Below are 25,234 nucleotides of genomic sequence, written 5' to 3'. Positions count from 1 at the left end.
GAAAAATACTTTTATATAATTTAATCATAATAAAAATATATGTAGTGAATCAATATGTTTGTTATAACGAAAATATCAATTATAAGAGTGGAAAAAGAAGTTATTTAAATCTATTCCCATCACACTTTTAATATTTACATTAATTTGGGAGATTTCATATAAACTGATTAATTTTTTATATAACATGAAAAATGAATTTATGTTAGTAAAATAAAGAGATAAATATTTTTTTCTTCTCTGAAGTAGTAGATAAAATTGGAAATGATCTTGATACCTTTTGATAATTGTATTTTCAATTGATCAACGATGTTAAAGTTTATTGATGTGACAAACGAGATTCCAATTTAGCATCAAAGATGTTGACATGTATGGTGACTAGGGATTATAGAAAAATTCACGCTTGCGGATATTTGCAGATAAAATATGTAATGAATAATTGGTACCTTCAGATATTTACAACATGTGGATTTCGGATAGCAGATATTTTAATATCTATTTATAAACAGGTCGGGTGTGAATATTATACTACCTACTCGTGGATACCTATTATCCACAAAAAATAAAAACAATAATTTAATTTAAATTAAATTAATTTATATATTTTTAGATTAAATTTAATTAAAATTAAATTTTAGTTTATATTTTATTTCATTTATATTAAATTTTATATTTTTTTTGTAATTTTATTTTAAAAATGTATAAAATATATATTTTTTTAATATTTGCCGGTATCCGCGGGTACCCGCGAGTTTTAAAATATTCACGAATTTTTTTGAAACAGATATCTGTACGAGTAGCGAGCCAGGTTGCGAGTCGAGTTTCCATTTTCGGGTCGGGTTGCGGGTAGACATTATCCGTACCCGACCCGTTGTCATCCTTAGTGGTGACACATGTTATTTAATTTTTTAATTAAAATAAATTTTCAAGATTAATACATGATGAGTTTATTTAAAAAATTTAAAAGATTAATTAAATAAAAATGAAAATCATTTTCACCGTAAAGATTCGATAGTGAAATCTATGGCTTCTATTTTTCATCACTTCAACACATAACACCCCACTCTCCTTCGTCATTTTTACCACCTTTATTTTTGCTAAACATTATCTTCAACCACCCAACACCATTCACCTCCACATAATCACCAAAAACAAAGACTATCAAACTAACAACTCCATTTTTCTAAGATGGGGCAACTTCTTCTCTATCTATTGCTCCATCACCTCCAATTATTTCATCTCTCTACGTAACTCTAATACATAACCAACAATCAACAATTACCAATATTGGTGAATCTAAATCACAAAACAAGAAAAAAAATGGAGAAAGAGAGAAAGAGGGGTAGGGGTAACACACACTGTTAGCCTAGAATAGATGTGTTGTTGGGAATCCAAGTGTGAGTCTAAGTCCCACATTGGATAGAAATGAGAAAGTAGAGTAATATATAAAGATGAAATACCTATTAACCCTTTGCTTTAAGGTTTTGGATAAAGAGTGGTGTGGTACCCTTGTTAGATGATGGAGATTAGTCTTGGTGGTGAGGAGATAATAGCTTTTGAGTTCGTGAGCAGGATGAAGAAAACCTAAAGGGTTTCTGATTTTTGGAAAAAACAAGAATGAGTTGGGTTGGGCTCACCACTCTCTACAACCCTTATTTTTTCTATCCAGCCATCGTTGTTTCTATTTTCTACAAAAAATTCATTTTAATTTAAAAAATTAAATCACGTATTAGTAGTTCATATACTGAATTAAAATGTCGTTTGTCATGTAGGATAAATTTTAATGATTTTAAAAATAGAAACCAAAATCAACGTTTTTAAAAGTACATGATTAACCACTGTATAAATTTCAACTATAGGTCATTTCCAATTTTAAGTAATACTTCATGTACTAAAAACATATTTATTCCTAAAATATAAAATATTTCATTTATCAACAGAAGTCTTCCACCCAAAAACTATACAATGCAAAAAGTTGAGACATTAGAAAACAACTAACTTTATATAAGAGAGATTCCAAATTTATTTAACACAATAAAAAACATTCCCTAAATTTGTTATTTTTAAATTTCTTACATTTTTTTAAGTGATCAACTAACATCTAAGATTTAATAAATTTTATTAGGATAAATTTTTATGTGAGATTAGAAATAGATTATATTATAACCCAAAATTTAGGGCTAGGGTTAGTTTTTCATTGATATATTTAATCAATATGGAGATAAAATGTTACAGTGAGTAGTCATAATGAAATTCCAACCTCAACATAAGAGTAATAAAGTCATTAAAAAAGTGAAAACCTAAAAAATGATAAGTGATTGAAAGAACAAATCAATCAAATGGGTTTAAAATAGTAAATTAAAATCCCAAGACAATCAAAATATCAAAGGAAGTATGTAGGCATAAACATATAATCAAGGTCATATCTCTTGAAATAAGGTAGAACAAATATACATGACATGTTTTGATTTAAAGCCTTGACTTGAAGAGATGCTAACAAGTATACTTGCATTAACAATAAGGAAGAAAGTACAATCATAAGAGCAACATCGTTTCTAAAACAAAACAAAGAAACAAAAACCATAGATGACCAAGAAGAGAAACATAATCAAACACTAGTGCAAAATGGAAAATAACGAGATATTAGGTTGGTTGTTAAGGAATCCATGTAAATAAAAAGCAAGATGAGAATTTTGTAATAAAAGATTACATTACATCAATTCGTTATGAAATCGGTGTAAAATCTATGCCGAAGTCAACTATTATATTGGGTGGGAGAAAAATGGATAAAAAATCTACTCATGTTTAGTCTATTTACATCAGTTGTAATAAAAACAGATGTAAAAAAGACTTAAAAAATCCTAAACTCTTCCAAAACGCAACATTCTTTTCTTCCTCTTCAACTTTTTTCTCTCTCATTTTCCAAGCCAAAAACATTTTTCCTTTTCACTGCAATGCCCATGTCTCATATTCTTCTTCCTCCATACAAGTTTTATTTCCTCTCTTCTTCAAACCAGATATGGGCATCACCATCACAGATCGTCGTAGTGTGCTGGACTGGCAACATCGTCGGTGCCATACCCTTCTCCTCTCATATGCACATGGCTTCCTCCTCTCAGATCTACCATGACCAACATAACCATGAAGTATCCGGAAACAAGGAAAATGAAGGAAAGGAAGATTGTTTTTTTTTCACTCCAAATTACATCGTGGTTGTACAATTGCTAAACATATATGTTAAATTTATTATATCAGTAATATCTACATAAATCTAAACCAAATGTAATTGGTTATAAATAAATTATGGAAAATATAATTTTTGTATATAAATATTTTAATTTAATCACTACCATTAAAAAAACATGTAAAAAGTTAGTAAGATGTTACAACTTAATAAGTGAAAGTCTAATAAAAGCGAGTTTCAAAAATTCATAACACAGTAGACATAGAATATCAACCTATATTAAATGAGTATAATGATCTATTCAATGTGTACATACTTTAAATAAGTTTTGTGACTCAAAATTGGGGAAGTAGTAGGCATAACGTCGACTTACTGTTAAGTAAGTCTTATCCGACAATACCAATAATATATATATATATATATATATATATATATATATATATATATATATATATATATATATATATATATATATATATATATATATATATATATATATATATATATAAAAGGATTTGCTAACGCGGGTACGTATGTTTTTCAGTTTGTACAATGTGTACCAGGTTTTAGTAGATAAAAATATCCTTATATATCATGGATTTTAAGTTTTAAGGTTAATGATATTTTAATAATTTTCATTTTCAAAACATTCTCAAAAGAAAAAGAAACCCCAAATTCTTACTCACATTTCTCATTCATCTTAACCCTTTCTCTTTTATCTCTCTCACTCTAACCTTTTCTCTGTCATCCCTATTATAGTCTCAATTGAAAAAATCTGAAACACTTGCCGTTAAACAATTTGTCTTTGTAAAAAGTTGAGGTATTGACATATTCACCTTCAGGCAAAGGTTCATTCAAGATCTCTTCAATTTCACCATCTTCACTAATCTCTATAATTTTATCATCTGCATATGTTGAATCATCATCTCTAAAAAAAATCTCCAGGCCAATTACCAATTCATTCAGATGTCATTATGCTTGTGAAAATTAGATAAAATTATATACGACAAAAATTATAAAATGAAAACTCATTATAAAATCATTTTTTGTAAGAAATTGTTTAACAACGAGTGTTTCCGATTTTTTTTCCAAGCCAATTACCAATTCTTTGATGTCATTATGCTTGTGAAAATTAGATAAAATTAGATAAGACAAAAATTATAAAATGAAAACTCATTATAAAATCATTTTTTGTAAGAAATTGTTTAACAGCGAGTATTTCTGATTTTTTCCAGGTCAATTACCAATTCTTTTATGCTTGTGAAAATTGGATAAAATTAGATAAGACAAAAATTTTAAAATGAAAACTCATTATAAAATCATTTTTTGTAAAGTTGTTTAACGGCAAGTGTTTCTGATTTTTTCAATTGGGACTACAATTGAGAATGAAAATTATTAAAATACCCTTAACCTTACAACTTAGAATCCATGATATATAAGGGTATTTTTGTCTACTAAAACCCGATACATATTGCTAAAATGTACCAACTGAAAAACAGACATACGCGCGTTAGCAAACCCCATATATATATATATATATATATATATATATATATATATATATATATATATATATATATATATATATATATATATATATATATATATATATATATATATATATATATGTCGAGATATATTTGTCTAACATATATATAAAATAATTTTATTATAATCAATCAGAATAAATATATAATTTGGAACAACTAAAGAATACAATATATCTTAATACACATAATTAGCATTAACAAAGAAGTTGCATCATATGGTTGTTTAGTCAATCTTGGACTGGACGGTCCATACAGTAAAAAATGACTACAACAACCATCCAATCGAACCATCATAATGCACAGACTAAACGGTCACCCATAAACCATGATTTGGCCTGATGGTAATTAACTTACAACAAAAATATGATTAGTACCAATTGGACCATAATTAAGTCGTTAGTAATCCAAAACTCATTCTGAAATCTATAAATACAAGTTTGAGGTAAAGACCTAAACATAGGTGATTGCATTTATCATGCATTAACTACTAACTTTGAGATCGAAGTATCTTCTGCATGTAACCTTAATTTGACCAAATAAACATAAAGATATACAATACTTAACAAACACATAACCTCGATCCCATAAAAAAAACATAAATAAAATCTCATAGAAGAATTTTATTGCAATCTCATAGAAACCCAAAACTCTGATCTTCTAACTCCTAAACTTCAACACACTTCATCACCGCTTTTCGAGACAAGAAATTGTCTCAAAGGCTTTAACCAATTCTTATAAAGGTATAAACATTAAGTTAACCTCAAATCTGCATTCCTCTATCACTATAAAACACTTAACACTACCATAGAGACAAGAGGATAACAAGAATCACTAATGAAAACAAAACTCAAACTTCAGAATTAAGAAAGCAAAATCGTCTTTGATATAGTCATGAGTGTGCACCCTCATTAATCTTATCAAGAGGTCTTCTCTTCTTAATACTTCCAATTAGATACACAAACTTTACACTCTAGACTTGGAAAGACATGATAAATCCAAAATCCTCAGGTTATTCTAAGGATGAACTACTCTGATATAAAAAATGTAACGTCCTAATTTTGACAGCTTACCACTAAAAAATAAGACGTTATAAAATTGATAAAACAAAATAGATTTATCACCACTTATAAATATACTATAATCACAGTTATCTAAAATAAAACAACCCTAACAATAATTTTATCAATAAGAACTAAACTTAAACACTAGGCAAACAAGAAGGTGATCATTGTAGAAGAAACAAACGACAAACCAAGAACAACGAAAGAAAACAACAGGGTGAGCTAGTGTCCAAAGAAATTAACATATCATAACTTAATATATCAAACTTAAATGAACAATTCACAAATTTCTATAAAACATATAATCATACGACAAATGATCTCTATACTCAATTTTCCATATATGATGTTGACATAAACTTCACTAAAGGTGTGCACTTATGGTAGTAGTTATACTCTGTAAATTTATAAATAAGGGTAAGTCGACCTACTACCCAAGAGGTTAATCTTCCACTCCTAAGACCCAAAAGGGTTAGGGTAAAGACCTCCTACCATTCTCTCTGCCACCCCATTCATCTATACATGAGTTAAATAGTTGGTAGAATATCAAGATATTTGCTTACTAAGTCTCACTGTCAAGCATCCACTAGAATCTCTCCTTGAGATTCTTCTCACAACACAAATCTTTCATTCTTACCATCACACACATACACATACACTCAAAAAATAATTAAAGAACTCAAAGAAACAGGTGTTAGTCAATCAAAAATTGTTATTTCGTCTAAGATAATCAATTATCGTACTCGATAATCGATTATTCCAGAGAACTTTCAAATAAAGAATGAACTATGCCTAAAATAACCAATTATTTTTTCAGAGAGATTTCAAGCAAGGAAAGAACTCTTATTGAGATAATTGATTATCAAATAGGATAATAGATTATTCTAGAGAGTCTTAAAGAGAAAAAGAATTGCTGATTGAAATAACCGATTATCTAGTCTGATAATCGATTATTTCTATCAGTTTTTGACAACAACCTAAAATTTGATCTAAATGGGCTCAAGACCTATTCAAATGGCCAATTTGGTATTCACAAGTAAACATATTTATATCACAAATTGAATACAAATTCGTCCATTTAAACAATAATTCAATTCATTAGCTCCATCTAACTACCCAAAAATGCACATGACAATTTTCACTCTATGTAAAATAGATTTCTACAAAATTAGAAGCTGGCCAAATCTTAAATCACCTAAAAATAGTTCCCAAACTTCGAACGTACCTTAAAAACCATTCTCTAGAATTTCACTTGAAAAAACCCTTATTTTAAACCAAAAACGCACCATTCTTCTAACCTATTATCCAACCAAAGTTCAATAACAATTAACCAAATCAAAATAACCAAACTAATATTCTCTACTGATTAAGAATCAAGTACAATATCAACAAATAGACTACATACAAGAATTCATCAAATTTCACTCAACTTACCCAACTTCATCAAGTAACTCAACAAGTCAAATTTCAAGAGGCAACTAAATTACTGAATTCAATTATTATACAATCACACAAACATAATTTAAAACATAACTATTAGTTAAAAGCAAAGTAACTAGCTCCTCTTACTTGACAGATGACCAAACAGCCCTAGGGATCCAGAAACAGCTCCAAAAGCCAAGGAAGCTCTATCCACTCATACGAATAATAGAAACACAATTAGGGTACATCATTAGAACCACTTATCAACAGATACTCAAACTGAAAACTCAAAGGACATATGTAAAGCGGGACCTACATGTAATAGGTATAAGAACAAATCAAGGAAAAGGGTTGAAAACTCAACTTACTCCAACAAAGAAAATGATCGGTCTATATTGAAGAGCTCACCACAGAGATCAATTCTACAATGTTGGTTCTTCAATCAGACAACTAGGAAAGAAGAACCCTTACACAAAAGTTAGAAAACTCTAGTTTTTAGAGAAATAATGTGTTTTAAAATAATGAAATTCATTTTATAAAAAAACTATTTATATTAAAATCATTTAATATTAAAATAATCTACTCTCACTATTTTTAAATTATTACCACCTCTAAAATACTATTTTCTAGGTCTTTACGTAATTAAGTTAGACATCAATTTTCAAATTTAAAATTAATCTTTAATCCTAGCTATAATTGTATGAATTGAAGTTAAACCATTTTTTAATTTTTATTTTTTCGAGATAAAATTGTTAAATAACTAACTCATCATAATAACATATTAATATTACAGAACAATATAATGAAATTACACACGTGTGTGTCAATAAATATATATATATATATATATATATATATATATATATTTTGTTCTGTGTTTACTTTTTTTTAAAAACATTGTAATAATAACAGATTTTATTTTTAACTATATTATAAAACTAAAATTGGAATTATACTCATTTTAAAAATTTATTTACACTTAAACTATTTTTTTATTTTTTCTTCCTAATGTCAGACCTCGGAAAAACCAAATCCAAAACCCCTCCTTCAGTCATTTAAAACGCATACAAAACCCTCTGTGCGGACGCCAGGTGTCAAGAAACGAGGATCCAAAAATCAGATAGTGGAATGCAGGTGTAAGCAGGAGAGCGGACGTTCGTTTTTAAACAAAACTGATTTTTCTGAAATCCGCGTCACACGCTGCATGCACTCTTCTTCTCCAAAAATATGATCTTCCATTTCTCCTTCTTCTCTCTAGAACCTCTCCCTTCTCTCTACCAAAACTCACCTTTTCTCCTTTCCGATCACCGTTCAGGCACCGTAGGAGCACTCCCGGCGTCCCAGGCTTCAATTTGAACCGAACAGCTTCGAGTTCTGAAACTGGTAAGTTCCTTCCCCTTAGCCGTTCGTTCTTTTGTTACATGCAAACCAAGTTCTGGTTGCATGCAGGGGTGTAGTCTAAGTTATTGTTGATTTTGATGTTGTTCGGTTTAGTTGGAAGAGTTAAGTGATCGTTGAGGGTAGAAGGATTGTAGTCGGACGAACCAAAAAAAAACCTACTCTTAGGACGTTCAATCACGTATCCAGGTAAGGGAAGCTTATTAATTTAATTTATATGACCATGTGTTGAAATGAACGTTCGTTGACTTGATTTGATATGAAAAAAAAATGATTGTACTATGTTATAATGCATGAAATGTATGCAAATTCTATGATTTGGTGGCATAAGATATGGAATATTGATTTGGGTATGAAAGTATAAAAATGTGAAAACTATATGTTGAGAAATGAATTCGAATAATATTAATTCTGATAATATATTTCCCCTAAGAAAGTAACGTTCTTTACTGAACAGTCTTTAACCGTTCGGTTTTATCGAAAATTTGGTTAGTAGTGGATCCTTTCATTTGGGAAGAATCCTGATGGAGGGCGAGCGTCTACACTTTGAACTCATGTGCTTGAGCATTCGGCCAAGCATAGCTCTACCTTGATATCCTGCTATGAGATAGTTGAGTATCCTTAAAATAATACTTTAATAATGTCTTGGTACAATTATCTATCTTCTTTCATATTCGTTAGTATCAATTGGTTTTATACCAAGTGTTTGTCCTGAGGAAGTGTTTGGTCTCACACCCGACACTCATTCTATCTTCTTAATTTAAATTCTTTATATGAGCATTCATTCAAGTCCTCTAGGGTTCGCTCGCTACAGTGTCTAGTCTTCGATTGTCACCTAGATTCTGATACTAAATTCAACTAAAACTAAATATTCATAAACGTTCGTTTTCTTCTGACGAGAGAAATTCTAAGTATTATTCTTCGTGCCTTGAAATATTATTATTCAGTGATTTCTCTCTGGAGTCATCGTTCTTTGTCCGGTCTTTTAAATGTTCAGATAGAATCCTCAAGAGTCGATTCCTCTAACTGGCTCAACGTTGAAATCGACGTTCGTCCCATTCGTTTCTTGGTATATATTGTTACGCTCGTCATCCTTCTTAAAATCCGATGTTAATCCTTGATCTTAATCTATTCTCAAATTTGAAGATCTCCCGGTCTCACTCTATGCGTTCGGCCCAGTTTTAAGTTCGGGTTGAACGTTCGTCATTTTAAAGTTTGTTGGAATCTTTGTACGAGATAGTCCACCGAGATATTTATTAATGAAAGATGAAGAAAATGTGATTGGGAAATGTTGTGAATTATGGTCGAGCGTTCCGGGGAGGAACGACTCATGTATGAATATTGGATTTTGGTAAAGTATGATTGTGGGCATGCTAAGCTGGTCGTTCATCCTGATGTTCCGTGAGTACTCGTCTTCACATAGAGGAGGGTAGGTCATGTGTGGGAACGGCAGGAGGTCCTAGTCCTTAGGGGTACTTTGGACAGATAGGGCTAACCTCGGGTGGCAGCTGTTGAGTGTATCCCAGTTACTACATCACCTGGGTGCACGAACGCCTGTAGCTACACAGATTTCATACAATCCGGACGGTCGGTCTAGTGATAGGCGTTGTAATAATACTTATGTTGAAATGTTCTTGTGTTGGATTGTTTAATTTATATGTTGAAGCATGAATTAAATTACATAAGCTTACCATGTGTTTCTGTCGTGTCTTGTTTTATACGTCCGTATTGTCGTTGCAATGATCATCCGTGTGGATGTGAGCAGAAGCGGACGCACTGTTGGAGGATGTGTTGGAAGAAGAAAATTTGGAAGATGCGAACCTCGTAGAAGTTGAAGTAAAGGCCGAACAGTAGGACGTTCGGTTAGTAGTTAGTAGCTTAGCATGAGGTGACTGTTCGGTCACTTCCTTTCCTTTCTTGTTATCTGATCGATCGATACTTTGACTTTTGTAAGCTGTTCGGTCATGTTTCCCTTAATCTTGTACTGTTTACTTTTGGAACTCTATGTAAAGTCGTTCGACCAAAATGGTACGCTTGATTAGTATAAGACTATACTGGTTTATTATTAAATGTAATTAATTCTATTATATAGTTTATTATTGTATTTTCGGGATGTTACACCTAATTAAATTAAAGCTAGTCTCAATATTTTTAATTAATTAATTTAATTTTTTTATTATTATAATTTTTTATTCTTCTGTAAAAAAATTCATTCTCCTCTTAAAAAACTTACAAAATTAAAAAAGAAAAAATTAGTCAAAATTCATAATTCTAACCCGTCCTTCGGTCCAAAAACAGTTATACAACTTTGAGAAATTGACTTTTGAAAATGAAATATGAGAAGGTATATTTAGGGTTTTTTTAATTAAACTTTATTATAGGAAAAAAAAAATTCTTACCTAATCTGACAGTTGACTTGAAAAACTATAAAAGGTCAAGATTCAGATAAAACGGAAATTTGGACGAAAAAATGTTGCCAAAAGTCACTGTCAATGCAAGCAAAAACAGGTTTTCGTTTCCCACTGTTACAGAAAAAATGAATTGATATTTAAAACTTGTATACTTTGTTAAAATTTTAATATTTTTAATAAAATAAATGTATAATTAGAAAACACAATTACACCAATGAAAACAAAATAATATACAGAATTAAAAGTAAAAGAAAGAATTAAGAAGATTAAAAAAGATTATAATCCATTTTATCTGAATTTAAATATAACTTTAAGCATTATTACACTCTTAATGAGGGTGTCCCATTTACAATCATATTTTACATTAAAAAGATGTAATCAAATTCTTCAAAAACCTATAAAAAAATATTGTATCGAAATATATTCCTATATTCATGTATAAAAGATTTACACATAAGACAAGAATTGAGTTAAACTATTTAATCAGAGTATATTACGAGTTTCACAAGTTCCTTTTATATCATTGCTTAATTGGAATTTACTGTATATACTAAAATAGTTGTTTCGGTTGAATTGTTTGGAGAGTCGGTTGTCTTTTTTACTTTTTTTTTTATCTTCAATCCTTTTCGAGAACGCGATCCACTCCAATGGGTTGTTGACCTGTAGAAGACACTCTGACGCTCAAGTGAGATATGTTTCATAAAGAGGTTTATATTTTGTTGGGATAGTAAAAGATGATTGTACCTGGACATCAGTTGTCTAATTCATATAGTACATAAGCCCCCCAAGTCCGAGCAAGCTCTTTATTAATCACGTTGTATTTAGGGAGTCTATCTTTGATGCTTTAAGTCTTCATTACTCTATGTACCGAATTACTCTGTGTTCCGAGTGGCAAACTCTAGGAGTTCTCTTTGGATATGTTCCTTAGACTAGTTCTCTTCCTCTACACGGGATTTTCACTCCAAAAAATATGCTTTTAAATAAAGTAAACGCTTCAATATTTATTTTTATAATGAAAAGGCATTGGAACCTGACAAAGCTGAACCTGTTGAGTAGTTGACTGATAAGAGTTCTTTTTCGAACTTTCTGCGTTGAGCGGGGATTTCTGAAGCCATTCTTCTGACTTCCCCCGAGCGGCTTGAGGCAGGAGTCATTTTTCTGACTTCCTACGTTGAGCGGGGATTTCTGAAGCCATTTTTCTGACTTTCCCCCGAGCGGCTTGAGGCAGGAGTCATTTTTCTGACTTCCTGCGTTGAGCGGGGATTTCTGAAGCCATTTTTCTGACTTCCCCCGAGCGGCTTGAGGCAGGAATCATTTTTCTGACTTCCTACGTTGAGCGGGGATTTCTGAAGCCATTTTTCTGACTTCCCCCGAGCGGCTTGAGGCAAGAGTCATTTTTCTTACTTCCTACGTTGAGCGAGTATTTCTCAAGTCATTTTTCTGACTTCCCCCGAGCAGTCTTGAGGCAAGAGTCATTTTTCTGACTTCCTGCGTTGAGTGGGGATTTCTGAAGTCATTTTTCTGACTTCCCCCAAGCGACCATTATAACCTGACCAAGTTGAGGTTTTAACCTTCCTGCACATAATATTTTATAATTTAAAATTAAGAGTCGTTAGAACCTTACACGGTTGAACCTGACAAGGTTGAACGCAGTGCATAATATTTTATAATTTTTATAATTTAAAATTAAGAGTGGTTAGAACCTCACAAGGTTGAACGTAAAACTAAGAGTTGGTAGAACTTGACAAGTCATGTGCATAATATTTTATAATTTAGAAATTAAGAGTTGGTAGAGGTTGAACGCAGCTTTGAACCATCCTGTGCATAATATTTTATAATTTAAAATTAAGAGTCGGTAGAACGTGACAGTTGAACGCACACAACTCTCTGTGCATAATATTTTATAATTTAAGAGTTGGTAGAACCTGACAAGGTTGAACGCAACTCTGTACCTTCCTGTCCAGGATATTTTTACTCACAAATATGAGTTAAACAACTATATTATAATTTGTAAATTATAATGAAAACTAGAACCTTTGGATGTAGGACTGAACGTTCCTGAAAGTTGTTAAAACAAAAGACATGCCTTTAGGAATTATATTGCAAAACCTGGTGTCGATCCGAAGTAGCGATGTCGAGACCGAGCGCGCGTCTGGTTCTACATGGCTTCATGGGGATGCCGCTCGGCCCCACATTAAACGCCAAAATGTTTCGGTTGAATTGGTCCAGGGGTCGGTCGTCAGTTATGTTTGAGGTCTATATTTTATTGGGATAGTAAAAGATGATTCTACCTGGATACTTATCAGTTATCTACTTATAAGGTTTGTGATAGCCACGTCCATTGATTAACCTAGTGCAATATATTTTAGCTAATCAAAAACACAATAATTAATCATTAATGCCATATATTTGTAAAACAATATGACCTATTAGTACCTATATAATGATAATCAATTTCGGTATACTTCATATATTACATTACAGTAGTTAATTTCTATAATTACTTTAAATATATTGTAATCAATTAACAATATAAAAATCTTCACATGAACAGTATATAAAAATCAAATTCAAACTAAATAATCCCTAAATAATTAAACATAAATTAAACCTGTGCAACAATCTTACACCGAGGGATGTAACTGCATAATTTAAAGGTTTGTTGACATTGCTGTGAGATAGTGAATGAGACAAACATATCCAAAAGAACAAGAAAGCTTTTTTGACACAGATGTTCTTATTTTTAAAATTAAAATAAATAAGAAGAAATGCATAGTGAAAAACAAAAATTGTAGAATAATAATTTACTCCAGAGAAACCTTTTAGCCATGGTAGAAAGCTAAGTTAACTGTGTTAAGAGTTTCTGATATGTTGTTTTATCAACCTCCGACCCTTCTCTATCTTGAAGCCGCGTTAAAGTGGGTCCCACTTATCGTTGAACCCAGCGCAACAACCATCTTCTTCCAAGCCATGTTCTTTTGTTTTTCTTCTTCCTTTAGACTTCAAATCACAATTATTAATATATTGTCATTTGATTCATATCATATTGTATACTATAGAACCTTTTTAGTAGTTGTAAGCCTCAATTCCTAAACTTCCTTCCGTTGTTTATTTATTTATTTGTTTATTTTCTTCATTTTGTTACTTTGGTTACGAAGATTCTGAGTTTTGAAAACTACACCACACCACAGAATCTTCGAGTAACAGCTGGTTGTACGGGAGTTTCAACCTGCAAGTTTGAAGCTTTGATAGCACTTTTTGATTTTTATTCTTATTTTCTCTTTCTGGGGTCCACTTTTTCCCACTGTAATTGACAGCCTAATCAACAGCCTGGAAAAGGTGTTTGCAATGCGGCCACACTAAAAAGCTAAACTTGATGGGATTTCGGTGATGGGGTTCACGTAATCTTAATTGGGTCGCATTTTGTTTCAGACTCTGAGCCAAGTTAATCACTTTGGCAGAAGCAAGTTTATTCACGGCTTAAAGGGTAAGTACACAGCATAGCTTCCTGTTAAGACCCTTATTCTAAGTTTGTCTTGTGTTGATTCATGTCTCATCAATTGTGATGTTGCAATTACAATCATGGTATTTTGTCTGTTGCTTGTAACGGAAATGTCCGGTTCTGTCTTCTGAGTTTGATAGATCCGAGGTTGTTGCAGGTTTTTCTGTGGCTCGGGGGATAAAGCTAAGGTTAAAAAGGCTTAAAGGTTGTTTAAAGGGTATTGCTTACAATTGTTTTATGGATTGGTGCATTCTTGGGGAACTACAATGGTGATGATGAAACTTGTAAAGTGGGTTTCCTTTGTTTTTGTTGTTTATTTGTTTTTGGTGAATGGTTCGTCTGCTACATTCACTCCTAGTAATAATTATCTAATTACTTGTGGTTCCTCCCAAAGTATCACTTTCCAAGATCGCACCTTCGTCCCTGATTCACAGCATTCTTCACCGGAGTTGAAAACCTCGAATTCTGTTGTTGCTAGTTCAAATTCTAGCGTCCCTTTCCCAATATATCAATCAGCTAGGATTTTCACTGAGAAAGCGTCTTATAGGTTTAAGGTTGATGAAGGTAGGCACTGGCTGAGGCTATATTTTTCCCCTCTTACCAACTCAGCCCATAATTTGACTGAAGCTGTTATAACAGTGGTCACTGATGATTTTGTCCTCTTGTGCAACTTCTCCTTTAGGAACTACAATGGTTCATATATGTTTAGGGAGTATGCCATCAATGTTACCTCTGATACCTTAACTGTCACCTTCATTCCTTCAAATGGTTCGGCAGTAGCTTTCGTCAATGCAATTGAAGTTGTTTCAATGCCAAATGACTTGTTTGTTGATCAGGCATTGGCCCTTAACCCAACCGCACCATTCAATGGCCTTTCTGAACTTGCTTTTGAGACTGTTTATCGCTTAAACGTGGGAGGTCCCTTGCTCACTCCCCAGAATGACACCCTGGGAAGGACTTGGGAGAATGATCAGAAATACCTCCATGTGAATAGTTCAGTCACTAATGTGTCTGTTAACCCTTCCAGCATTAAGTATCATCCGGGTGTTACACCTGAGACAGCACCCAATTGGATCTATGCCACTTCTGAAGCAATGGGGGATGCAAATGTGGCCAATTCAAATTTCAACATCACTTGGGTCTTTACTGTGGATCCAAACTTCTCCTATTTCATTCGGGTGCACTTTTGTGATATTTTTAGCAAGTCTCTCAACACTCTAGTATTCAATTTGTTCATCAATACTGACATAGCTCTTGGAAGCCTTGACCTCTCATCCATAACTAATGATTTGTCTGTGCCTTACTATAAGGACTTTGTTTCCAATGCCTCAGCAGACTCCAACATTTTGACAGTGAGTGTTGGTCCTGATACAATGGCAGATATCACAAATGCCACTATGAATGGATTGGAGGTTATAAAGATCAGTAATTCATTCAAGAGCTTGGATGGACTTTCTTCAGTTGAGAGTCTCCTTCCCAGTTCATCATCAAGTAAAAGCAAGACGGGGATAATAGTAGGTTCTTCTATTGGAGTTGTGGCTGCCATAGCTTTGCTTGGTTTGTGTTACTGCTGCATGGTGAGATACAAATCAAAGTCTACTGAACAAGGTCATTCTTGGTTGCCTTTACCCTTGTATGGAAACTCTCAGACCATGACAAAAATGTCAACAACATCTCAGAAGAGTGCAACTGCAAGCTGCATTTCTTTAGCTTCGTCAAATCTCGGACGGATCTTCACTGTTCAAGAGATCCTCGATGCAACCAACAAGTTTGATGAGAAGCTGCTTCTTGGTGTCGGTGGCTTTGGAAGGGTTTATAAAGGAACACTTGAAGATGGGACCAGTGTCGCTGTTAAAAGGGGGAACCCCAGATCGGAACAAGGTCTTGCCGAATTCAGAACAGAAATTGAGATGTTATCCAAGCTTCGCCATCGCCACCTTGTGTCCCTCATTGGCTATTGTGATGAGAGATCTGAAATGGTTCTTGTATATGAATACATGGCGAATGGACCTCTCAGGAGTCATTTATATGGAACAGACCTACCACCACTGTCATGGAAGCAACGGCTCGAAATTTGCATTGGAGCAGCAAGAGGTCTTCATTATCTCCACACGGGAGCATCTCTAAGCATAATTCACCGCGATGTAAAGACAACTAACATCCTCTTAGATGATAACTTTGTTGCCAAGGTTGCTGACTTTGGCCTCTCCAAAACTGGTCCTGCTCTTGATCAGACTCATGTGAGCACTGCTGTCAAAGGTAGTTTCGGTTATCTTGATCCTGAATACTTCAGAAGGCAACAGCTTACAGAGAAATCAGATGTGTATTCATTTGGAGTAGTTTTGATGGAAGTGTTGTGCACAAGACCAGCCTTGAACCCTGTCCTTCCTAGGGAACAGGTTAACATAGCTGAGTGGGCAATGACATGGCAGAAGAAAGGAATGCTTGAGCAGATCATGGATCAGAATCTAGTGGGGAAAGTAAATCCTGCTTCTCTGAAGAAGTTTGGGGAAACAGCTGAGAAGTGCTTGGCCGAGTATGGAGTGGATAGGCCTTCTATGGGTGATGTTTTGTGGAATCTTGAATATGCTTTGCAGCTTCAAGAGACCTCATCAGCACTCATGGAGCCTGAAGATAACAGCACAAACCACATCACTGGAATTCAGTTGACTCGTCTTGAGCCTTTTGACAACAGTGTTAATATGATTGATGGGGGAAACTCTTTCACAGATGATGATGCAGAAGATGCTGCCACAAGTGCAGTGTTCTCACAATTGGTAAATCCTCGCGGAAGATGAGTTCTTCTGATGTCTCCTTGATTCTGGCCTTGGACTAACTAACAAGTCCTGCTTTGTGAATCAATGTTACTTTCCATTTCGTTTATGTTTTTGTAATTCTTTACTCTGTCTTTTTTTTTTCTCCAAAAGCAAGTTACAATGTGATATTTGGGTGGTGCTGATTGGTGCCAATTAGCTGGTTAGAATTGTACGAAAGATATCTGTAATACTCTGTTGTACTTTGTATCAATAAGTTCTTACATGTCACAATAACAAGTTCTTTAGAAAGTGAATAAACTATACAAATGGTAAAGTGCTTTGATAAGTTTACTTTCTGTAACTTTCTCTTCATATATGGCTCTTGAGTGTGCAGTCAATCTAGGAGAATAATGGTAAAATTTTGATACTAGTGTCATCTGCACCGAGGAAGTGGGGATTCAAGCATAAAGATCCAGGGACAACAACGATTTGTTATTATGAATAGTACACACATTAATATTAATGGTATTAAATACTAAGTATAAGATAATATGACAAATATAAGTGTAGAAGTAAAATTGGTATAAGAACACATGACGAGGTAAAAATGAAGGTCACTGAAAAGTAGTATTGTCCAAAACATATTCATGTGCACTATAAAAAATGTGGAGTATTAAATAAGAGATTGGCCAAGTCATTTATGTATAGTCTTTTCTGATTTATTAACATAAATGGTAATAGTTCATATATCAGGTTGGCAATAAAAAGAATTTATAAGGACAAATAGATGGTAACAGAACTTCATTATTTAATGCTTAAAATTAACCCAGAATGTTACAGATCATTCATAAAATTTAAAAGGAATTAAGTGAGAACAAAAGATTCAAGTTAAATTCAAAAGCTGAATATCCCAGTATGCAAGTTTTTTGATAGTATGCAGTATACAAGTTTTTTATAGTATGCAGTATGCAAGTTTTTTTTTATAGTAGGCAGAAACTAGTGTTTTTAAAATGGGTTGGAATTCGTCCTATTTTAGGTTCAAGTGGGCTGGATTGAAAGAAAATTTGAAATAGGGTCAATTTTGAACCGGATTCACTAAGAACCTGACTCATTAAGAATCCGACTTACCCGAGTTGAACCCGTTGACTCACCCATCCACCTAATTTTTCTAATAAGTATTTTTTGTTGGATTAGTCATATTATAAAATATTGAAAGAGAGGCTTGCGTGAAATTATTTTTGTATGAATAATTAGGCAACATGAAAAATCCACAAATTTATACTTAGTAACTCAATTTTTATACATTAACAAATCGCTAAGAAGTCATTAAAAATTTTGTTGAAGAGATTTAGTGATATATTTATATGAATGAAACTTCATTTTTGATTGATCATAAATCTAATTTAAAATCCTTCCACTTTTGTTTAGATTCTAATTAGAAAAAAATCTGCTATTTTGTTTTAAATTGAACAAAAAAACTTGTAATTAAGTGAGTCAGTGAGCCAACCCATTTAACCCGCCAATCCGTGGTGGGTCGGGTCGGGTCTGAATTTTTTTGGCTCATTAACGAGTGAGTCAGATTGAGTTGACTCACTGAATAGTCAACTCGTGGTAGGTTGAGCCGGATAACCCATTTTGATAGCATTAACAGAACGTATGAATGAATTATCAGTAAGAATAGTTCTTTCTACAAGTTTTAAGAGTTTGAAAGGATTAGATTCAAACTTGAATCTCAAACTACCCTTAAGTGTAACCTAGATTCCTTTTTTTTTTCTTTAATTGAGATATATAAACATATTTTGGTCAAAGTTGATAAACACTTGCTTTCATCCTCTACACTTTATGTATTTGTTCCATTTAGTAGATTAAAGTTTGTTGTTGATTTGTTCACTGTCGTATGTTGATATGAAAACAGACACCATAAGGAAAGCATCATATATTTAAAATGTAGTTAGTTTATGATCATATATTTAAAATGTAGTTAGTTTATCATCATATATTTAAAACAAGGGAAGCATGACCTAGTGATTAACATATAGACTTATCTAAGAACGAGTGTGGATTTGTGTGTTAAGAAAGTTTCTAAGCATTCGTTAGTGTGTCTCTCCATCAATTACTTAAAACTATGACATGTAGATAAAATATGTATTTTATTCTTGGTCAAAGGAAAGGGAAGAAAAGAATAGACATTTCACTTATATTTGAAATATTGAACATTGTAAACTCTTGCCAAATGATTGAAAACATGAAGTAAACCATAGAGAAAGGTACAAGAGGCTAGTTCACATCAGTGAGTCATGAACCAAACTTATTAAGAATTGACATCGTTTCAAAATCAAAATTTCAAATTAATGAGTTTATGAGTTTTCTTCCATATATAATATTCGATTTTTTCATTTATATTTAATGCATAACTCAAATTCACACTTGTGTTTGTAATACATTTTTCCACACGCATCGTAAAATTCCAATTTAGTAAATTTATACTATGAACTTAAAACAATTACAAATTAGGTATCAAGCAATAAATTGTCATATAAACATATAATATGTATTTACAATCCATCATGAATCTCAATAATACACCTTTCGTGATATATAAAGTTTTTGAACAAGGTAAGATCTATAAAATACAAAACTATATACTTATACATCATCTATACTCTATCCGACCATTAGGCAGTTTCATTGCTTCTCAACTTTTCTAGTACATTATCCTCGTATAACATGAATCATCGTAGGTGGATAAACCACAACAAACACACAAGACTGTTATTTTTTACTTGTATCGTGATAACCCACATTTTGGACACTTTTTCAAAAATTCAAACTCTTTCCTATATAATATGCAATCATTGGGACATACATGAATCCTTTTATACTCCATACCCATTGGACAAAGAATTTTCTTCGCATCATAATTGCAAGTGGGTAGTGTATTTCCATCTGGCAGCATTTCATTCAACCATGTCAACAATTATGTGAAACTTTTTGTCAATACATCTATTGGTCGCCTTCAAATTCACGAGCCTTAAAATTTCTAACAATTGTGTGAACTTAGTTGACCCGACATACAAAGGAGTCTCCACATCAATGGACATCGTCTCATACACATGCGCTTGGGCAAAATTTTCTGCGCCAACATTGTAGATCATGTCCTCTAATTTGTCTTTTTGTGGTCGATATTCCATGGTAAAATCAATAACATTTTCAGTTTGGGAGACAGTCGGAAAGTTTATTTCTTCGTCATGTCATATCCATGTTGTATAACATCCTAGGAAACCATTACAGATAAGATGTTCTCTAATTTCGATTACGTTTAACTTTCTCTCATTCATACAGTTGACATAGGGACACCTAAATTTGACTTCATCATCAATTCTGCCCTCATTACCTTGCGCAAATTGTATTAATTCCCCTACCTCTCTCTCGTAATCAGCACTGATGCATGGTAAATTAATCCAATTTCGATGCATACGTAAATATTCTAAAATTATCTGCAAAATTTCAATACAATAATAATTTTTGTATTGAATATAACAGAAAACTAAGGCTAATTCAATTCAATCATATAATCATATAATTAAGCATTGAAGTAATCACGAATCCAACATAAAAAAATTTACAACCTAGTACAAACTTATATGTTCCTATTAAAAAGTAAACTTTAAACATCAAAATAAGAACCTGGGAGCGTGAAAGACCAATAACAATGGACAACTCGTGTTCGAAACGATAGAAAATTCAACTATGCAATAATCAAACCTGGACAAAAGTACAAACAAAACATTAGTTTTACGAACCAAAACAAACTCCAAAACGCCAAAAAAAAAGCAACGAAAAATATCCTTTAATGGTGGAAAACCAAAATAATGAACTCAATGAGAGGTTTGGGACAATTTTGAACGGTGGAAATGGTTGAAGAACCTTCACAACAGTAATGGAGGCATCAAAAACGGATTTGAATGGTGATCTTAAACAAGAAAAGAAATGCAGAACGATAGTCGATGGTCATTGCGGGCGCTGTTTTGAAAACGCAAAGGAAATTAATAGTTTCGAAGAAGAAAGAAACGGTTCAACCTCTGTATTTTATTTTTTTAACCTAGCAAATGATACTGCCTCAATTCTAAGAAAAACTGAAACAGTAAGAGGGATATGGCCTTGGTTCTACTAAAAATCGTTGCCTATAGTTGGGTGAAAAAAATTCAAAAATAAATTAAAATGATAATTTTGAAATTTTGTTCAACCTTTTTACCTTGGTTCCCCGCCAAACCGAGGCATAAAAGACCTATTGCATTGGTTCCTAAAGAATTGGTGCCAAAAAATTGCAAAGTATTATATTTTAAATATTTAAAATGATCAGAGCAGGATCTATGGCCCCGGTTGTTTGCAAAATCGTGGTCAAAAGTCCTCTACTGCTTCAATTGGAAGAGGAACCGAGGTAACAAACCCTGAAAAATTCCTTTACAAATTTGACGTTTCAACTGACAACCTTTTGAGGAAAGACCATATGGCCTCAAATCTACAAGGAACTAAGGCAATAGATCATTTTCAAAAAATTTGTCAGTTGATACATTACAATGTAGAGGGGAATGTCAGGTTGTGCAAAGGGTTTATGGCCTCGATTCTGCTAATAATCGAGGCTAAAAGTCTTGCACAAAGATTTTGGTCAGTGTGTAGAGGGGAATGTTAGGTTGTGCAAAGGGTCTATGGCCTCAATTATGCAAATAATCGAGGCCAAAAGTCCTGGACAGAGATTTTGGTCAGTTCAAAAATCTTTGTTTGTCAGTTTCACAGACCCTATGACAACGGTTCGTAGGAAAATCGAGGCCATATGTACTCTATTGTTTTGATTATTTCTGAACCGAGATATATTCTTTCGCAAAAATTTCAAAACTTTCACTTTACCATGTTACGTTGCAATCTCTCATAAATCAAAGCATAATAAACATGTTAGTATATTTTTTTACCAGTGAATCCAAAAATACATTTCAAAATACCTATTTTTGATTTTTTTTTATTCTAGATTGAATGTTCTAGAAAGTATTTCCATATAAAAAAAATACAATTTGGGATATTCAATCCGAAATATAAAACAATTCAAAACATGTGTTCCAAAATGTGTTTTTAAATCCTTAAATAACTTCTTATACTCTCATTCCAATTTTGTTTTTTTGTAATACAAAATATATTTTTGAGTTCAAAATGTATTTTTAAATCTGTATTTTGAAAATATCACATAAAAAAACTTTCAAAATAGATGTTCTTGCAAGTCATTTACAGATCCAGAAATATCTTCGGATTAAGTATTTTACAATTTATCTCTCACTTTATAAGTACATGACTTTGGCTTTCTTCTTTTTAGCTTTTTGTCCTTTAATATTTTTTTAATTAAAAATGTAAGTTAAATTGATTAAAGAGAATGATTGATGAGGGAAAGCTTCTTGAATGGTGAGGAGTTAGTGGGGAGGTGCAGTGTTGTGCTCTTGTAAGAAGAAAAAGGAAGAATGGTGGAGATTAGGTAATTAAGATTTTTAATAAAATTTAATTGATGGGTGAGAATTGGGATATTTTTTGGGGGTACAGGAAGAAAAACAGATAGGTAAAGGAGCAAGCTCCCTAATGGCATAAGTCTAGACACAATTGGGCTTCATGGACAACTTCTTTCTGCACCGCACTTTCATAAATGTTTTTTTCCATTTTGACATTTTTATTGTATAATGTAAAAGTTATTTTTTAATTTTCGGATTGTAGAAAAGCTAAAAATGACTTTCAGTAATTCAAAAGTCATTTTTTCTACTAAAAAATACTTTTGAATTGTATGCAGACGTTAAATAACTTTTGGCTCCGAATGCGAATTTTTTGAGAAAAATATAATTTTAGATTGTAGAACTTGGAATGCACATTCTACAATCCAAAAAAGATAAAATGGTAAAAAAAAAAAGGTTATGGGATACCGAAAGAAAGTTATGGGATGCATGAAGAAATCCAAGATCTATAAAATCTTGTCTCCTTTGAACCAAAGAGAAAACTTGTTTGAAGTTTTGAGTTTACTTATAGGACAACATTAAATTTTGAGTACACTAAGAATAATTTCTTACGAAAAGAAATTCAGTATTCGTTAGTTAATTTCCAATTTCGAGTGTTTACGGTCTTCTGGTAAAATGCTTAATTCATCTGAAAGCAAAATTAAGCAAATCGAGCCTTCTAAAACAATTGAAATTTGCCAATTTTGCAAGAGCTTCCTATAGACGTACCAATCAAACCGTGTTAGAGCAAAGAAAGAGTAACGTTTTGTTATTTGTTATTATTGTCACTGATAAATAGATAAATATTTTATATAAAGCATTAACAGTGACACCAAAATAGATCTCTGTGACATACCCTGTAATTTCGGAAAAAACAAAAAAGAGTATAAAGAGATTTGCATGAAAATGTTTTGTGTGGAAGTATTCTGTCTTACGTATGCATTGAAAGTTGTAAATCCGCTGTAAATAGTCGGTGCTTTTGAGAGAAAGTTTTTTTTTTTTTTTTCTATATATTAATACAAGCCTTATCAAATAGTGCCAGCTGTTGCAGCCTGTGTAAACTTTCAAATGCATTATCTATAAACCAATATCATATTTTGAATAATAGGTCCAAGGACTAATTAAAAATAATTTAATCTAACAGATTTTTCCAATACTTTTTTATTTCTTTAATTTGAATGTTTCATACATGTTTAACATTTTCCAACATTAGAATCTTTTTTAGTGGATTTCTAATTATTTTTTTTATCTTTTTGTGGAAAGATTTGTTCCAGACTATTTTGCCTATTTTTATTTAAAAATTTTGTTTACCTTGAATATGACGTGACGTGTCCGGGAAAAACACGTTGTTGAAATACATAAGGACTTTGTTATCGAATATAGTTTGATAGATGTTTTAAAAAGTAAAAGTTCAACAGAATTACAGATAATTAAAAATTAAAGTGACAAATTTATTTATAGTTAAAAATTAAAGGATTATAATTGTATGTTATGTTTTTTATAAATGAAAATTGTATATAGAGTTACTTATTTTAAAATTAATTTAAATGTTTCGTCCTCTTAGAAGGTAATTTTCAGTTTAGTATTCGGTTTAAAAATGTAAATATTTAGTCCATATGTTTTCAAACTTGTATCAATTCAGTCATATCCGTTAAGTTGGTAGGAACGACCTTAAATATTAAATGATGTGGCAAATAACTTATTTGACGTGGCAAAAGGTAATTTTATACCAAAGACAGGTATGAAAATATCATTTCATTACAATAAATTAAATACATACGTGCTTGTCCTAAGACATTGATCTCGAAGGACCTTAGGCGAAGGAGATGAGGTGAAGGAGGTGAGCTGAGATGAGGTGCCCTTCGCTGTTTCGTTCATGTGAGGTGGGTGCCCTAACTTGAGGAACTATTGTTGTTGTCTGGAGGTGAGCTTGAGATTATAATTGTATGTTATCTCAAATAATGCGTAATTTAGTATACAACTCATTACAAATGAGAGCACCTTCCTTCATGGAGGAGGTTTCAAATTATAAATCAAACATAAAAAAAAAATCATTTGTGAATATCTCAATTTCAAATCTTATGGAATTTGTCGCCAAAATTAGATTGTGGTGTGGAAAATTATTGGAGAGTGTATTTTTTAAAGGTTAAAACTCCATTTACTAGAATCTTAAGAGTTTCTATTAATTGGAAATGAAATCAGTAAGAGAGTTGAAGATTTTATGAATACGGTAAATATGAGTATTTATGAAATGAGTATTTCTTGAACAATAATAGCTATATTTAAGGATTAATATGTTATAAAACGTATGTTTTATATATATTGTAAAAGTCTCGTTACCTCTTTTTTATGATGGTTGGGCTTGTGTGGTGGAGCTCTTGTGGCCGGGCTCTTGTGACCAAGCTTCTATGGTTAAGCTTATGTG

At 32.3% G+C, this 25,234-nt stretch overlaps 1 protein-coding gene across 3 annotated transcripts; it reads left to right on the top strand.

Moving 5' to 3' along the window:
- The first annotated feature begins 13,890 nt into the window (after positions 1 to 13,890).
- LOC108334262 (receptor-like protein kinase THESEUS 1) lies at positions 13,891 to 17,627 on the top strand. 3 transcript variants are annotated; one of them, XM_052870323.1, is made up of 3 exons: positions 13,891 to 14,098; positions 14,341 to 14,510; positions 14,683 to 17,627. In XM_052870323.1, the coding sequence occupies exon 3, from the start codon at positions 14,792 to 14,794 to the stop codon at positions 17,321 to 17,323; it is 2,532 nt and encodes an 843-aa protein (XP_052726283.1). In that variant the 5' UTR covers positions 13,891 to 14,098; positions 14,341 to 14,510; positions 14,683 to 14,791; the 3' UTR covers positions 17,324 to 17,627. The 3 variants fall into 3 exon arrangements, with proteins under 3 accessions (XP_052726283.1, XP_017425504.1, XP_052726284.1); XM_017570015.2 differs by having other exon boundaries at positions 13,891 to 14,510; XM_052870324.1 differs by lacking the exons at positions 13,891 to 14,098; positions 14,341 to 14,510 and having other exon boundaries at positions 14,969 to 15,089; positions 15,208 to 17,627.
- The last annotated feature ends 7,607 nt before the right edge of the window (positions 17,628 to 25,234 follow it).

Source organism: Vigna angularis, chromosome 11, assembly GCF_016808095.1.
Source record: "Vigna angularis cultivar LongXiaoDou No.4 chromosome 11, ASM1680809v1, whole genome shotgun sequence".
Lineage (NCBI taxonomy): Eukaryota > Viridiplantae > Streptophyta > Magnoliopsida > Fabales > Fabaceae > Vigna > Vigna angularis.
This window is presented reverse-complemented; position numbering and strand designations above follow the sequence as displayed.